Below are 17,670 nucleotides of genomic sequence, written 5' to 3'. Positions count from 1 at the left end.
GAAGGTATCACTGCAAATATTTATTTGACAAGAGTATGGTCCACTTATCATAAAGCCTCGGCCAAGTTCTCTCAACATCTCCCTCTCTCACCTACCCTGACCACTGCCTTCCGATTTTTTTTTTTTTTTGGTAAGGAGACCCTTAGTCTTGGTGAGATTTGTGGATTAATGGTGTGAGGCTCTTCACAGGGATGACAAAGCTGGCCAATCTGCCTTCTGTGAATCTGTGAAATCTAAACTTCTTTCCTTGCCAGAGGATAGGCACTCCCATCTGGTGCTCTACCTTTTCTTCCTGGGGAGCCTGGCATGGAGTCCTTAGCATAGCAAGACAGGTCTATACAGCAGCCTAGAGAGCAGCCCCAGCCATGACTGAAGAAGGCAGTGAGGCCCCCTGACTGGATTTTAGGATAGGATGGAAATCACCCTGGCTGGGCGCAGTGGCTCATGCCTGTAAGCCCAGCACTTTGGGAGGCCGAGGCGGGCGGATCACCTGAGGTTGGGAGTTTGAGACCACCCTGACCAACATGGAGAAACCCGTCTCTACTAAAAATACAAAATTAGCCGGGTGTGGTGGCACAGGCTTGTAATCCCAGCTACTCAGGAAGCTGAGGCAGGAGAATCGCTTGAACCTGGGAGGCAGAGGTTGTGGTGAGCCTGAGATTGCGCCATTGCACTCCAGCTTGGGCAACAAGAGTGAAACTCCATCTCAAAAAAAAAAAAAAAAAGAAAAGAAAAGAAATCACCCTGTATTCCTCTTCCTAGAGAAAGTGTGTTGCGTCTCTTCTTAGGCTCATGAGCTGGAATTGCCATGTGGCTCTAAGTCGGTCCCCAGCACAGGAGTGATACCAGTGGGAAGCTAACAGTTTTGAAGCTTTCAGTTGCACAGGTGTAATAAGAAGAGCACTTCAATGAAAAAGCCTCAGAGTCAGTGTCAGCGTGTTTGCAAGTCCCTTTCAACTTTGACCTTCAATTGTCTTTTCTTCTTGGCTTTTCAACTCTAAACCTTCCCTCAATATGGAGTCCTATCCTTTCTAATCATCAAGATCTGCACCAAAGTCTATAAGAGAACCCGTACAGCTGATATATGAGGGGTAGAACAGGTTTTGCATCCCTGTGGCAGGAGGATGGCACACAAAGATTACGCTGGCTTCCAAGTCTAGATCTATAAATATATTTATTATAATATAACAAGAACTTAACAATAAACATATACTATGTACAATACCATTACAGAGAACCCTGTTTTATATCATTCACAGAAATAGCCAGTTTTGCTCCAGTGTGATAGATGAGGAGAGAAACGGAATTTCAATGTCATCTGTGTTGAGTCTCGCTGACCACTAGAACCTCCTTTGGAGGCAGACGCACACCAATGCTAACATTAGCCCTGCCCCAGGCAGTTAGGAATTTGTGCTCCAGTCCTTGGGTTCACACTTGCACCCTGTTTGACATAAATACTTTAAATGACATACAATGTATGTAGTTTTGTGCTTATTACTTTTTAAAATAATAAATAATATTAAAAACTGCATAACGAAGCTCGGTATCTTGTCCAAGTGGGAGCCACACTCGTAGTGCTAGAAGTTGATGCCCAGCATTAGAACTGGAATTTTGTGTCATCAAATACTAAAAGATGGAAAGCATGTCCTGTCTTTTTCTCTTATAAATGGTTGTTATCATGAAACGATGGCAAGTTGACTTCCCAGATATAAAAGTGGTAAATGTGTATTTGGTACCAACTTCAACTCAACAGCGCAGTGGTGGCGGTGGTGGCGGCAGCATTCTTCCTGCCCTGGAATGGAAACTGTTGACCGTGTGAGGTTTGAGGGGCTAAGGACTAGCGGGAAGGCCTTTCCCTTTTGAGCCACGGTGTGACCTCCCTCCTGGCTTCCCTTTTCTCAGGTTCATATGTGACAAGAAGAGTGGTTCTGCTCATGCCCTCAGGCCTTGCTGCCATGGCTCCACTAAGAAGGCTGTCCCCATCCTGAGAGCTCTTGCGGCAGGTGCCTTAATATATAGCTATGAATATCAAAAATAGTCTCCTGTGCTTTATAGATGCTTATTCTCCCTCCTTCCCTTCCCACTGGCCTGGGTCCTCAGCTTGACCTCATGGAGGGAGCTGGGCCGGTGTCCTGAGCCAGAACCGGGCTCCTTCTAGAGCAGACTCTTCTTCCTTGGGCACAGCTTTTATGGGGCTGTCTGGGAGTTACTTTTTCTAAAAATAAAATGGGGGCATTGCCCACCCCAGGAGAGATCCTCTATTCTGCACATAGAAAAATGAGAGCAAAAGCCCCCCTCTGGCACTACCTACAAAGAGCTTTGGGAATTCCCACAACATTATCCCTCTTGTGGCCTGCTTCTCCTCTCAGTACTTAAAAATAGCCTTTTGTTTATCAAGAAAATGCCTCAGAAATCTAAATAATTCATACTGGGTAAGAGAAAGCTAGCGCAATCACTTTGTCCTTCTCCAGCAAAAACACAGTAGAAAAACCTGTGAAGGACAGACCGCTGTCCTCGCTCCCCGGCTCTCCCACGGCTGCCACCCCTGGCTCAGCGTGGGCAGCTGGGCTTCTCTTCGGCCCCAGTGGGGACCAGCAGCCTCCTAGGCCTTGTGATGCACAGTATTGTCCCTTGTTTTCTGTCGGCCACTGAAAGTGTAGATTGGTTAAAAAACAAAAGTAGGAATCAAAGTGATAAGGACACTTTGATCTTATTCCAAGAGAGCCTGATGCCTAATGTCGTCATAAGATAACTGATCTATGGTTGTTTAGGGATCAAGCTTGCTCTGCAGGAAGGAAAAGACGGCTTCTCTCTCCCAGTTGAAAAATATGTGAAACTCTATTGCACCTGGCAGAGCGGATGCCCCTGTTCAGGGCGGGCGCCTGGTCAGGAGGCAGCCAGCCCCACAGTGGGATTGTGGTTCCTGCGGCTCCATGCATGGTGCCTCCGTTTCACCCAAAGGTGAGGATGATTTTCTACATTCAATGTAGAGAATATTCAACATGTTGAGCGCAGTGAGTTCCTTGATTGTGTTTTGTTGGCCTCTTGTTGGTGTCGCTGGAAAATTATCATTGCGTGGCACTTGCCTCACCAGACTTGTCCACAGTCTTATCATGGGCTTTCTGCTGATGTCAGCCGCTTTGAATATATTTCTTTATCACGACGCAGCCGTGTCTGAAGACAGGGCAGGGCATGTGGGGGAGGAGGGTCCATGTGTTGGTTGTGGGCTCATAGGCCTCCATGTTGCCCAGTGCGGGCCCCTCACTGCTGACAATGCCTCCAGTTGCATAAATCTTGCCATCAAGCACCACGGCACTGTTGGGGGAAAGCAAGGACAGAGTTAGGCATTTCACTTCCAACTTGGCCCTGGAGATAGGTTCTCAACATCGTGTCCTGTTGTAGGTTGCCTGTGCCTTTTGCAAAAGTCATCTGGGATCTTGCTGCCCTTCTTTGCCCTCTGACCCGGGCTGACATGAAAAACACCTGTCCTCTAGGGCCAGTCAGGAAGCTGTGCTATGCCACCCTGCGAGCGGCAGAAGGCGCTCCCTCCCTGCCCCGCCAGAGTGACTAACCATGGCTGGGAGAGGAAAGATCTCTGTGCAGGCACTCAGCTCAGGTCACTGAGGCTTTCTGGAGTCTCTTTTGTGTGGCACACGCAGCCTTCCTACTGCTCAAATCAAATTGGGAACATGACTCACAAGAATGACGGGAGAGAATAATAAGGAGCTCAGCTGGAATTGAACGTCAGCCACTTGACTGGGAGCTCCACCTGCCAAGGTGCTCCTGTGTGACCTGGTACTGCTGCCCACCCAGGATTGCAAGGGCCGAGCATGCTTTGCAGGGTGACCGATGGTTGTGCCTGGACCCCTTCCCTGTGTGACACTCACTGGCTTGCTCCTGTTGTCTCAGTCAGTTTCATCATGAGGGCTCAGCATCTGGCCCCTCTCTGCACTGACTTCCTTAATGCATTTCAGCTACCTCTTTGCACTGACATCCACATCTTGTTACTGGCCCTGACTCTCTTTTAGCTAATGGCCATTTCTTCTTGGCTATTCCCTGACATTGGACACATACCTTTTCAAAGGCTCCACCCGTTTCTGAAATGTCTTAAAGAGGGACTTCTTACCAGACCCTGGAGCTTCTAGTCTTCTCTCCCTTAGTTTCATGCCATCTGGGGCCCTCATATTTTCCTTCTGTGGTGCACCTATTCCCTGATTCTCTTGCAAGACCTAGCTTAACTCTCCCATTTGCCATTAAGTCTCCCATTTTTTTTTTTTTTTTTTTTTTTTTTTGACATGGAGTCATGCTCTGTCACTCAGGCTGGAGTGTAGTGGTGTGATCTTGGCTCACTACAACCTCTGCCTGCCGGGTTCAAGCAATTCTCCTGCCTCAGCCTCCTGAGTAGCTGGGATTACAGGTGACTGCCACCACACCTGGCTAATTTTTGTATTTTTAGTAGAGACGGGGTTTCACCATGTTGGTCAGGCTGGTCTTGAACTCCTGACCTTGTGATCCATCCACCTCGGCCTCCCAAAGTGCTGGGATTACAGGCATGAGCCACCGCACCCAGCCTCTTTTTTTTTTTTTTTTTTTTTTTTTTTAAATATGGAGTTTCGCTCTTGTTGCTCAGGCTGGAGTGCAATGGTGCAATCTCACTGCAACCTCCACCTCCTGGGTTCAAGCGATTCTCCTGCCTTAGCCTCCCAAGTAGCTGGGATTACAGGCATGTGTCACCACCCCAGCTAATTCTTGTATTGTTATTAGAGATGGGGTTTCACCATGTTGGCCAGGCTGGTCTCAAACTCCTGACCTTGTGAATCGTCCACCTCAGCCTCCCAAAGTGCTGGGATTACAGGCATGAGCCACCATACCTGGCCGTTTCCCATTCATTTCTAGTCTCAGAGGAGGTGCGGGCATCCTCCCAAGTGAAGCGTAATGCTCCAGTTGTCTGCATCAGTGGACAGGGCAGTCAGACTGTGCTCTGCACACTGCCACCATTAGGGTATGTGACATGGAAGTATGGCTCAGGAATTGTAAAATCTCAGTCCAACAGGAGCTTAGCAGTTGTCTGGTCCAATCGCCTGTTTTACAGACAGAACTTCCCCAGAGAGGGGAAGGGATGTGTCCAAGGTCACTGACGTGCTAGTAGGTTGTATCTTTTCTAGCTATGCTACACAGACAATGGGCACTCAGTAAGTACTTCATGCTATTCCCACACTGAAGATTCTGCAGTTACCTCTGCACAGGCACAAGATATCTTCAGGAAGCATCTGCTATGGGAGTCCTGACAATGGGGTTTCTGAGGCCCCCCTTTTTCTTTTTTTAGATGGAGTCTCGTTCTGTCACCCAGGCTGGAGTGCTGTGGCATGATCTCGGCTCACTGCAACCTCTGCCTCCCAGGTTCAAGCGATTCTCCTGCTTCAGCCTCCTGAGTAGCTGGGATTACAGGCACACACCACCACGCTTGGCAAATTTTTGTATTTTTAGTAGAGTCGGGGTTTTACTATGTTGGCCAGGCTGGTCTCGAACTCCTGATCTCAAGTTATCCACCCACCTCGGCCTCCCAAAGTGCTGGGATTATAGACGTGAGCCACTGTGCCCGGCCTTGGGGCCCCTTCTTATTCCTTGTTCCTCTTAGTCCAGGAAAGGATGGGGTTGGAAGAGCAGGGACTGGTGTCTCATTGCCACAGGGCCAGGAAGCCTGGGGACCGAGCCACACTTGGCCCTCTACCTTCTCTGCCTGCAGGGGCAGGTTTGTGTGTGCTTTTACCCAGTCAGCCTTTGGGACTCTGAGCCCCAAGCACAGCTCCCAAGGCCATCAGGATCATTCATGCTGTCATTCATGCTGTCAGAGCATTCCCCCAAGAAATCACTTGTTCCTGTAGGGCATCACACTGGCCTGGCACTGCTCTGGCCTGGCACTGCCTCCCGTCTATGATGGGGCAGGTGGTCCTGGGGGAAGCAGACCTCACCTCTCACTGAGAGCAGGGTAGCCTTGATGCCTTCAGGAAATAGTTCCTTTCTGCTGGAGCTGGGGTCAGCTGGAGCCCTGGGGATAGGCTCCTGGGCCAGAGGCTGCTGTGGGCTGCTCTGGGTGCTCCACCCTACTGGTCTGGGCTAATGCCCACGCCTGTGGTTGGATGGGGAGGGCCACTGCTCTGGGCCTGGGAATCATTATGGTCACTGAATGGTGGGAAATCATTGTGGTCACACCCCTCCTCCTCCCGCTCCTCCGTCCCAGCCCTAACCAAGGTGCCACAGCCCCTCACCTGCAGAACTGGCGAGAGTGGTTCATGTTTGGGCCCGCCTTAATGTTTCCTTTCTCAGGGTCGTAGATGGTGGTGGCTCTGGCATAAGCCCCGCCCAGGATGAAAACGAAGCCATTGAGTGTGACAGCGGGGGCATACTTGTTGTCTGTGAGGAGAGCAGAGCAGGCAGGTCACGGCATCTTGTCTCGGACTTCCCTCTCCTTTTCTTTCCCAGCAGACCCTCCAGGGAAGGAAGCTGGAAAGACTTCCAACAAGTGACTGACTGGCCTGGAGACAGGTCTGAGGCCCAGGGGAACCTGGAGCCTTGACTCACTTGCCCTTCTCCAGACACCTGAACTGGGGGCTCAGCAACTCCTGCCACCCTCTAGATCTGGGTCTGCAGAGCTGTTGGGCTTAGCCTGACTTCTGGGCATGGATACTGAACAAATCAGCGAGGCAGGGGTGCGACCCTGGCCCTGGGCTGAGGACACCACTGGTTCTCACCAATCATTGGGGACTCGATGAAGCTCCACGTGTTGGTCTGAGGAACGTAAGACTGGAGGACACCGGCAGCTCGGCCTGCCTCATTCACCCCACCAAACACGTAGATCTTGCCACCACACACTGTGGCTGCAGCAGAGTGCACTGCCTTGGGCAGAGGGGCCACGGCCTCCCATTGGTTTGTGATGGTGTCATACCTGCAGGAGAGGAGAAAAAGAGCCCAGGGTCAAGATGGACCTTGCGCGGGGCAGAGGTCACAAGCAAGGGCAGCAGACTACCATTTGCTCCTTGCCCTCAGCATGGCCAGCATAGCCTGAGATCACACAGCGATGGGAGGTACTGCGATGAGACACTCAAGGCCTTGTAGGGTCTGGTCCAAATTAGCCCTCTCAGCCTTCCTCTGGAACATCAGTGGGCTCTTTCTGCCTGTGGCAGCCTCTGCAGAATTCCTGTCTCCATCCCTTTGCTCACACAGTGCTCCCCTCCTCTCTATCCAGATCAATCCTGCCCTTGCATTTGGCAATGCTGCACTGAGCATGTGCTTTATAGCTAGGCCCTGGGCTGGAAACTGGAGAAACGTGCTGGATGAAGTACCATTCCTGCCCTCAAGGCGCTTATGGCCTCATGAAGAAGGCAAGCCAAATAAAACACACAAAGAACAATTACATGCAGGATGCTGAGTGGTCTGAAGGTGAGAAACCCAAGGTGCACATGGCAGGGAGCACCCAGCAGCTCCAATAGGTCATATTAGCTTCCTAGAGGTGCCGATAACCAGGCTGGGCCTTGAAGGGTGAATAAGCTACTAGCTAGGTGGATGGGAAGCAGGGCTGAGCGGGCACAGGGAAAGCATTACAGGTGAAGGGAGAGCAGTAGGCAAAGGTGGCATTTTGGGAGAAATGACAGTCCCCGACTTACGATTTTTCAACTTTATGATGGTGCAAAACGATTGCAATTTTGATGTAATGTGCAGTGTTCAATAAAATCCATGAGATATTTGACATTTTATTATAAAATAGGCTTTGTGTTAGATGCTCTTGCCCAGCTGTAGGCTAATGTAAGTGTTCAGAGCATGTTTAAGGTAAGCTGGCTAAACTATGATGTTCAGTAGGGCAGGTGTATTAGATGTATTTTTGATTTAGAATATTTTCAACTTTTAATGAGTTTATCAGGAAATAACCCCATCGTCAGTCAAGGTGCTTCCATAGTATGGAATGGCTGGAAGTGGGGGTTAGTTAAAAAGGGCCAGGGGTTAGTTAAAAAGTTAAAAGTTAGAAGTGGGGGTTAGTTAAAAAGTTAAAAAGGGCCAGGTGCGGTGGCTCATGCCTGTAATCCCAGCACTTTGAGAGGCCGAGGTGGGTGGATCACCCGAGTTTGATCACCTGAGTTGAGTCGAGAGTTTGAGACCAGCCTGACCAACATGGAGAAACACCGTCTCTACTAAAAATCCAAAAAAAAAAAAAAAGAAAAAGAAAAAAAAAAATTAGCTGGGCGTGGTGGCACATGCCTGTAATCCCAGCTACCCCAGAGGCTGAGGCAGGAGAACTGCTGAAACCTGGGAGGCAGAGGCTGCGGTGAACCAAGGTTGCGCCATTACACTCCAGCCTGGGCAACGAGCAAAACTCTGTCTCAAAAAAACAAAAACAAAAACAAAATGGCCATGTGTGCAAAGCTAAGGGAGTTGGGCTTTATCTAGAGTGCAGTGGGTGAAGGTTTGTTTGTTTGAGACAGGGTCTTGCTCTGTCGCCCAGGCTAGAATGCAGCAGCATGGTCACAGCTCACTGCAGCCTTGATCTTCTGGTCTTAAGCAATTCTCCCACCTCAGCCTCCTGAGTAGCTGGGACTACAGGTGTGCAGCATCATGCCTGGCTAATTTTTTTGATTTTTCATAGAGATGAGGTCTCCCTATGTTGCCCAGGCTGGTCTTGAACCCTTGAGCTTAAGCAATCCTCCCACCTTGGCCTCCTAAAGTGCTGGGATTACAGATGTGAGCCACAGTGCCTGGCTGTCCTGAAGGTTTTAAGCAGGGAAATAATGTGATCAAATTTGGCCTCTAGAGAGATCACTGTGTCTGCAGGGTGGAGTATGTCCTGGAGTGAGGAGGTCAGAAGCAGGGAGACTAGTTAGACTAATCTGCACAAGAAATTTGGTGAGATGCGACAGTGGCTGGGACCAAGGGATGACAAGAGTATGAGGACACAGGAACAGAAGGAGAGGCGAATGGGTATGGCTGCTCATTGGTGAGATGCTGGTGCTAACGGAGACAGTTGCCAAGAATGGTTCAGGGTCTGGCTTGGGAGACTGGTGGATGGTGACACTACTGGTGGGATGGGGAGGTTGAGGGAGGAGGGTGATTTCAGTTTTTTTCACAGGAAATTTACAGTATTTGTGGGCAACAGACTGGGGATGTGCAGCAGACAGTCAGATATTTGGGTGTGGATTAAATATTCAGCTGTGGGATCTCTGGCACAAAGCTGGAAATGGAAGCTCAGGAGTGCGCTGGGGAGATGCGAAGTGCGTGGGGGCTGAGGACAAACTGGGGAAATGTAGCCTTTAAGACGGGAGCTGAGAGGTGTCCTCGGAGGGCAGCCAAGGTCCCAACAGCGAGTGGGTGGCTATGCCCCCAAAGGCGAGGGCTTCAAGGATGGAGGATGGAATCTCCAGCAGGCCACTGCTCTGTAGTCAAGGGCACTTCAACTGGAACAAGAGGTGCAGAAGCCATTTGTGTCAGTGGAGACCGTGGGTGTAGACTTCTTTTGGAAGAAACTTAGCTGTGAAGAGGCACAGAAGGTAGGACCTAGAAAAGAATCCGGAGCTGAGAGGGGTCAATGGAATGCTGATGAATGTTTAACAGCCAGCTCTCTAGGGAAAACGTCATGGTTTGCAGCATTTGCTGGTTTCTGTGATGTCACTCCTCCCACTTGGTTGATTTCAAGCTACCATAGGGATGTTGCTGAACATGGAGTTGGAAAGAGATGTGCTGTGGCCACCATTCTCTGGAATCTCCTCCCTGGAGAGGTGCAATGGGCATATATAAACCTCAAGGCCCAAGAGAGCAGTAAAATGTAGTAAAAAATTAGGAAGTGATGAATTGTGAGTATGAATTACCTTTGTTTTTAATATTGGGTACATAATTTTTAATAATTAGAAATTGTTAAATTTTTGTGGTTAACAACTGGCTCAGAGTTCCTGTAATTTTAACATTCAGATCTCACGAGCCAGTGAAAAACAGGTCTTGTTTTAACTTTTAAGGGGAATGTTTACTTGTGTGTATGTACGTGCTAAAATAGGAAGGAGTCCAACTGGATAATGAAAGATTAAGTGTATATGAAAGAGAGGGGAGAGCTGATGATGGAAGCTTTCAGGAGGTGGATGCAAATGGAATCCAAAGTGTGGAGGGAATGTGGAGTCCATTTGCACAGGAGAAAGGAAGTCAAGGATGGCACGAGTGTAGCTGTATTTGCAGGAGTGACCACAGGAAGGTGAGCAAGTTCTTGACTGATGGCTCCATTTTCTTTGTGAAGCAGGAGTCAGGGTTGACCAAAGTAGTGGGGGAGTCTGTAGGGTCAGCTCTCTGAGGAGAGAGGTCAAGACAAGAAATAACTGCTCTTGAGAGTGGGAGAAAGTGCTAAAGAAGGAAACCCAGAAAGGCTGCCTTGTAGCGTGAAGGAGCCGGTAGCAGATGGGGGCCTTCCCTTCCCGCGTGGTGGGGCCAGTGTGTTGTGGAGTGGGATTTCCTCCATCACCATTCAGCCCCCAAGGCTGGGCGCCGAGAATGCAAACGGTTGGATTGAACAGATCTGCTGATGTGGGGTGCAGGACAAAGCAGCAGAGGAAGAGGATGAAATGACAACATGAGTTCCAGACAAGATGGGAGAAAGGACAACAGGAGGCAGCTGCTGGGAAAAGCAGACTTGGGGTTCAGCAGCCTGGCCAGGTCACTGGGAGGTTTGAGGTCTTACTTCACAGGGAAGCTGGAATATTGGTCCTCACTGTTTCTGTTGGGTTCCTTGGGGGCTGCTCTCCCAACTCCAGTTGCCTCCATACTTAGGCCCTCCCAGCGGGGGACACATCTACCACCCACCACGCTGCTCACTGTTCGGTGAGTGCCTGGATGCAACTCGAGGCCTGGGCATGGCGTGCTGTGCCACCAGGGTTGGGTCTGTCCCCAGCACATCTTTCCTGGGAGGCACACGGGGCCTGCTTTCTTTCTGTGAGCCTCGGTCACAGCCCAGAGCCCTGGGAAGCTGGCCTCCCAGAGCCCGTGCGTCTGCCTCCAAGCGAGGGTGATATGACGTCCAGTTCTGTACTTGGATTTGAGAAGAGGCTGGAATGTCTCAAAGGGCAGCAGTGGGGCAGATTCAATTAAGCCCCAGACGAATGATATGTGGCTTATATGCAATGGAGTAAGTGTCTTTTTGGACAGTGTCAGAAGTTCAGATATCTGCTTTTTAAGCCAATATGGCAGGGCTCCAAAGAGCTCCTGCAGAAGGAGCTGGGAGACAGTGGAAGATTATGTGGCTGTTAGTCCTCAGTCTTTCAGTATGATGGCACATTGCACCAAATGTGAATTTCCTGAGAGCTTGTTATTCCAGGTGGCTGATTGCCAAGCCATGAGCCCTCCCGTCAGCTCAATCTGTCAGCTTCCTGCTTGAGAAGGATATGCTAATGACATGCAAATGACCCCGCCGAGTGAGGCGCTCTGCTATCATTTATCCAGTAACCACAGCGACTGCAATATATTGCTATGAAATATTAGACCCAGTTATTTATATAATGATATAATACAGGTTTGTCTATTGCGCTGTTGTCTTAATCTATAATTATATAATCTTGCTCTATTTCTGTAATACCGTAATGTAATATAATTATAATGCACCATATATCTCATTCATTATCAATATAATAGCCATTTGTACCATTAGTGCTTCCTGGGGAACAAAGCACCCTCGTGTCTATCCCCATTACCCTGACCTTCCTGTCACCCTGAATTCTCATCATTGCCACTGTGTGCCACAGAAAGCAACTCACCCGAAGGGGGTCTAGCTACACTTCTTGGAAAGCAGTGAGTGCTCCTTTGCCTGCACCCTCCAACCAACTTGCATGCACACTGCCCAGGGGTCTTCAAGCCTGCACTACCCCTGCAAGGATAGCTGACAGAGTCCGGTGGGCTGAGGAAGGGCTCAGGGCCCTTCAGGGCACCCTTTCGTCCTGGATGGCTCCATCATCTCTTGGGGCTCCCGGGGTGGTCTTGCTCACACTGTGCCCATGCTGACCTTTCACGGCCAGAAGTAAGGCCTCACCCCCCAGGGAAGGCCCTAACAGGCAACCCCTGGGCCTTGCAGACTGCTCCAGGACCCCAGAAAAGCTGAGCTTGTCTCACTGCTTAGTTGGTACATTTGATCCTTGAACAAATCTCTATATTTATCAACAAGTATAAGTTTGCAAAATGAGTAATCAGTGTCTTAGGAGATTAAAAATAGCTGACAAAAGCAAGACAGAATGACGGATCCAGCTCAGTTTACTCCTACAGAGAAAATGTCTCCTTTTTCATGTATTTATTATTGGATGACAAATGATCGGAAGCGGATGCTTCCAGAATGCTTGGGGTATGCATAGCTGGGCAGTGGGTCACACTGAAGGCCGCCAGCACCGGGGCCAACCCAGGTCCAGCAACAGCGCTAATATCCTCATCATCACCCAGGAATGCCCACGATTGCCAGATCAATATGACAATTAAATGTTGTTACTGAGCTGTCTCTGGGCTCCACTTGGGGGAGTTAAAAGCCCACAATGAGCATTCAGAGCCTGTCTCACTCTGTAAGCCATCTTTGCTGTAACATTTGTCAAGTGTCCAATTAGCCACCAAGGGGGAAAAATACAAATTGAGGGGTATGTGTGGCTTCATAGGCAACATGATGTCCCACGGGAAGATGTGCTTTCTGGTGGCACGTGGCGGTGGGGGTGGTGGGCTCAGGTGCAGGAAGGGCTCTGGCGATCTTAGCTGTCTCCCCTGGGTTGTGCTTTGGGCCAGGTCAGCCTGATGGGTTACCCTCCAGGCACTAGTTTCTCCAAAAGCAGGACTAAGCTTCCATTCTGCTGCCTGACGAAGCTTCCTGAGCTCTTCCCCCAGGCGTCCGTTCTGTGTAAGAACAGTCTCCCTGGCTCAAGGGAAAAGGATTTTGTATTCTCACCTGGAAGCACGCGCTTCAGCCCACACCCCCTCATGCCTGTATCTAACCCTCCACAATGGCCTCGGGAGGAAGCCAGCCGGGGACTCCCAGCAGAGGGCAGGTTCACACACGTGGTCCTTTGGCTTTTTTCTTCTGGAAAGTTCTAGAGGGTTGGCAAGAATGTGCTCCCTAAATTGCTTAGTTTGTGTGCAGTGGCCTTTCCCTAAATTATGAACAGATGTCCTGGTGTGTGTGGCTGGAGGGAGGAAGGGAGCTCCCTGGTGTAGGACCCCCACTTGGCAGGACAAGGAGGCACTGCCACTGGCATGACCCGCATTTTAAACATTGCTTCCAGCTTTGCCCGAAACCCCAGTGGTCTCTGGGCTGGTGCTCATGTGCAGGGTGTTCCCTGACTGCCTGGCCGGGAGGGTCTGGCTCATCCCAGGCCTTCTGCAACTGGATCTTGGGCCTCCAGCTTGTCTGACACCTAAATGGGCTGTCGGGACAGAAGCGCCCCATCTCCCATCTCAGCGACTGCAAAGGTGACACAGATGTCCTCCCGCCTGCTTGTACCCCACACCCTGGTGCCCCCCGGTGCTATGATTGAAGAGCCTGGGATGACTGCCCTTATGAATGGTCCAGGCTCTGCTCCATCACCACTGAGTGGGTGTCAGGAGGTACAGTGATGTGATTTCAGTTCTTGGTGAGCATAGAGCATGCCTCTGTCCTGACCATGGCCTCATTACCTCTCCACGTGGTCCACGTTGCCCGCCACGCCAAGTCCCCCGAGGGTGTAAATCTTCCCATCGTAGACGAGGCTATTGTGCCGACAGCGGGGGACTGTCATTCTGGAGACGAGGTTCCAGTTATCAAGCAGGGACATGTAGCACCAGACATCAGCCAGCGTCACCCCTGATTCCATCCCACCTGGAGGCAGTGTGGGAGGCAGAGAGAGCAGGCGGGGTGAGGAGGGGCCTGGGGTCAGCAAGCCCAGCCCCAGGGGCAGAGGAAGCCTTCATCTGCAAAGTAGACACTTCTGGGCTGCAGCCTTCCTCGGCCCTGACATGGGGAGCAGTCTCCTTGGGATCCCCATGCCTGGTCCCGCCCCAGCCCCGGGGGGCCTCACCTGAGAGGTAGATGTTGTCCCCGGCACTCACTACACTGAAGAACTCGCGGTCGTAGAAGGGCAGCGAGGCTAAGGGGTACCACTTGTTGTTCTGCGGGTTCCAGCAGGTGACGGCCACCAGCGAACGCTGGGTCATCCCCACCATCTGACGGCCCCCAACCAGGACGATGACCTCAGCCACACCTGCAGGGACATGGATGGGCGCCCTTGGGACACACCCGAAGACTGTCGGCATCTGTGCCTGGCACCTCACTGGGACCACTGAGCCTAAGACACTGCTTATGGGGAGGTTTGGGGCGTGCCCCTTCAAACCTGCGGAGAGGCGTGGCCGGGTTCTGGGCGTCTGCATCTCCTGGCGGGCGTGGGGCAGCATATGGTAGCGTTTGGCCTCGTTCACCAGGTCCCGGCAGGCTTCTGATGACTTGATCAGCTCTTCATTGTCAACCACATTGAGCAGATAGCTGGGGTGGATGAAGGGGAGGCGGACCACGGCCAGAAGCTCGGCTGCATACTGCAGGGTAAAGGAGACATGGAATCTTCTTAGACTAGCAAGAGAGAGCCACCTCCTGGAAGGAACGAAACGGTGTGTGGCTGCACAAGAACGTGTAATTCCAGGCTGTGTCGGGCTTGGGAGTGTAGATGTTCTGCTAGCCTAGACAGAGGTAAAGGGAGGTACCGTCAGCTGGAGGTGTGGAGGGGAGGGCAGGGAGCACAGGGATGGCGAGGGGAGGCTGGCAGGCAGCAGCCAGCCCTGCAGGAGTGGGAGCACCTGTTCATCCCCCCAGCACCCCATTCTCGCACTCCACCCTGGGCCGTGGACCCCCGCTGCAGATCAGACCACTGGGGGTAGGGGCGGGGTGGTTAAAATGAGGAAGACACGATTATTAAAGAGCCGTGAGTATGGCAAGGACTCAGGAACAGGTGGGAGGACCCACGAAAGCTTCAAGAAGATGGCGACTGTTGAGCTTGCCAAGTTCCAGCCGTGGAAGCCTGTGTCTCCCCAGCACCAAAAACTGTTTCAGTGGTGTCCCACGTCCCACGGCCTCAAACTGTCGCCCTGCACCGAGGAGGTTTCAGAGGCTCACTTGAATCTCCCCTCCTAACAAACTCTGCTCATCACTCCACTTTCGTTTCATCCCATGAGTAACTGGCGACCACCATAGGCCAGGCATGAAGCTCATCACTGGGGGTACAAAGACCAATGCGACCCAGTCTCTGACCTCAAGGGGTAGACAGTTTAAAGGGAGGGGATCTGCTACAAAAAATTCACGGGGGGCAAGAGGAGGGTGTAGCAAGGGTTTGTAGTGGATGCAGGAGTAAGAGGTTTTGCAGAGGGAGTGGCGTCTGGATGGAGTATGCAAAATGGGCAGACTTCTCAGGCACAAGGTGGAGGGGAGGGCGGACATTCGAAGCCTGTGTAGAGGTGTCAGAGAGTGAAAGAGAATGGTGTGTCTGGAGAATTGTATGGGGTTTATTCTTACGAGATGCAACAGGATTTTGTTGAGGAGGCGTTTAGGGAGACAGGGAGAAGTGAGAGGAGAGAGGCTGGGGAGGCCAGCTCATGCTCAACAAGGACGGCACAGTTTCCCCTGCGGAGTCGATCAGGCAACTGACGAGGGGTTTGAGCAGACGGATGAGATGTTCAGTGTGCTTTTAGAGAGACCACTCAGGCTGGAGGGTGGAAAATGGATTTGGAGGGAGCAAGACAGAGGCAGGGAAACCACTTAGGAGGTGCTGCAGTAATCCTGGCGAGAGGAGGAAGGTCTCGATGGGGAGAGGGAAGTCGATTCACTTAAAGGGGAGGAAGGAGGCAGGAACGAGCGCTGTGTAGCCAAATGGCTGTGGGAGACATGGGAAGAAGCTAGGCTTCAGTTTTGGGGACCAGGTGTGGCTGAAATCAGGAGCACAGGAAGAAGTGTAGGCTTTGGGCTTGGTGAATTAGATGGATCTGCGGGACATTCTGCTGGAGAGGCCCAGAAGGCCACTGAGCAGAGGGGTCTGGAGCTCAGGAGAGGGTTCTGAGCCCGAGACACAGATCTGGGAGTCATAGGGAATTGTGGCCGTCACTGTTATTAGCTGCCCCATCTAACTTCCTACCTCTGAAAAGAAACCCTGCTTTCCCACCTGATCTGAGGACCCCTTTCTCTGGGGCTCAGTGGCTAGGTCTGGGGCAGGAGCCCTCTCTGTATCCTCTGTTTGCCCAACACAGTCTCCCCAGGACCTCACATTCTCCCCCTTCCTGAGTACAGGGGTTTCCATTTGGTCCATCAGGGGCTGTCCGTCCCCTCAACAACTGGAGCAGGTGTGGGCTCCTCCAGCTGGGTCCGTGTTCCTGGGAGCCCCAGAGCCCCCTGGCTCAGGCACCCACTTCTCCCTGCAGAGTGCAGGTGCTGCGGCTCTTGGCCCACTTGGGTCTCCTTTGGGGTGGAATGCTAGCCCTTGAGGATCCTTTGGTGACTGGGTTCTCATCTCTCTGCCCTTCCTTCTCCTCTCTGCCACTCAGGGGGAGCAGGACAAGGAAAGTTCACTTCCTTCACCCTTGATGCAGACCCCATTGCCACAGGGGGAGCCCAAACCCAGAGAAGGGGCGGGGGCAGGGCAGGCCCCACCTGTGTGCGTGTCGCGGGGTCCTTCTTGATCCACTTGATGACCGTCTCATACACCAGCTCCTCGGCCTTGGTGTTGAGGCTGTCGTTAGAGACGTAGGCGATGAAGTCATCCTTGGAGATGCTGAGGATCTCCTCCTGGGCGGCCACTTCGGGGAAGATCTGCAGTGCGAAGGCCTTGGCCATGTGGTAGAGCTCGCTGCACTGCATGGCCTCGGCCATGGCCAGCACACCCAGGCAGTTGCTGGCCGTCAGCTGCTTCTCTGGGGGCAAGAGCACAGGACCACTGAGCCAAGGGCCCTGGAAGCAGTTGCCACCTGTTCCCATCGCTGTCACCCTGGATCCTTCTCTGAACCCACATCCTGGGGACCCTGCCTCCAGCATTCAGAGTCCCTGCAGGCCCCCTTCCTGGGTGTCTGGAGCCTTCGATCCTTCTCCTGGGTTCTCCCTTATCCCATCTCATGCTGATTCCCAGGGGCCTCCCTCTGTGTGCACAGGTCCTGGCAGAAGGACCGAGACTGGGAGGCATGGAGTGTGAGAGTCCTGCTCAGAGCCTGGGCCTGGGCTGGGGCCAGGAGTCACACTGTTGCTGAGGTTGAGGGTAGCACTGAGGCTTACAGCATCTTCCATGTTGTATGTCTTCCATGCCAGGCATGTCTGCGGTCCCAGACTCCTTCGTTAAGCTGTGTCAGCTGTAGTGCCCCTCGTGCACCTCCCAGCTTCTTGCATAGGCTTCTGCCCCACCCAATCTGGCCGGCTAGGCTCTGGGGTCCATCTGGCCAGCTCTCCTGGGCTTAGTCGCTAGATCCAGGGTGGGAGCCATCTCCATACCCTGTTTACCCAATACTGTCCCTCCCAGGACCTCACACTCTTCCCCCTTCATGATAGTAGTTCTTCCAGCCTAGGTGTGTCTGGGTTCTTGGAAGCCTATCTGTGTGCGAGCCTCATCGCTGCCGTGGTTCCCGGCACTTCGAGACTGCCTGGTGCCCCTCTGTCCTCACGGATCTGCCCCATCACTA

At 52.0% G+C, this 17,670-nt stretch overlaps 1 protein-coding gene across 2 annotated transcripts in view; it reads right to left on the bottom strand.

The window, feature by feature from the left end:
* Positions 1–1,155: 1,155 nt before the first annotated feature.
* The window catches only part of KLHL29 (kelch like family member 29), a 322,618-nt gene continuing 306,103 nt past the window's right edge, over positions 1,156–17,670 (bottom strand). For both annotated transcript variants that reach the window (XM_017947314.3, XM_031654960.1), the window contains 7 exons: positions 16,655–16,914; positions 14,358–14,556; positions 14,046–14,228; positions 13,666–13,846; positions 6,753–6,946; positions 6,270–6,414; positions 1,156–3,315 (listed from right to left, as the gene is read on the bottom strand). In XM_017947314.3, the coding sequence (XP_017802803.2) occupies positions 3,132–3,315; positions 6,270–6,414; positions 6,753–6,946; positions 13,666–13,846; positions 14,046–14,228; positions 14,358–14,556; positions 16,655–16,914 (1,346 nt within the window). In that variant the 3' untranslated portion in view covers positions 1,156–3,131. The remainder of the gene's footprint in view (positions 3,316–6,269; positions 6,415–6,752; positions 6,947–13,665; positions 13,847–14,045; positions 14,229–14,357; positions 14,557–16,654; positions 16,915–17,670) is intronic.

The sequence above is a fragment of the Papio anubis genome, chromosome 14 (genome assembly GCF_008728515.1).
Source record: "Papio anubis isolate 15944 chromosome 14, Panubis1.0, whole genome shotgun sequence".
NCBI classification, from domain to species: Eukaryota; Metazoa; Chordata; class Mammalia; order Primates; family Cercopithecidae; genus Papio; species Papio anubis.
Note: the sequence above shows the minus strand (reverse complement) of the source record. Positions and strands in the feature narration are given on the sequence as shown.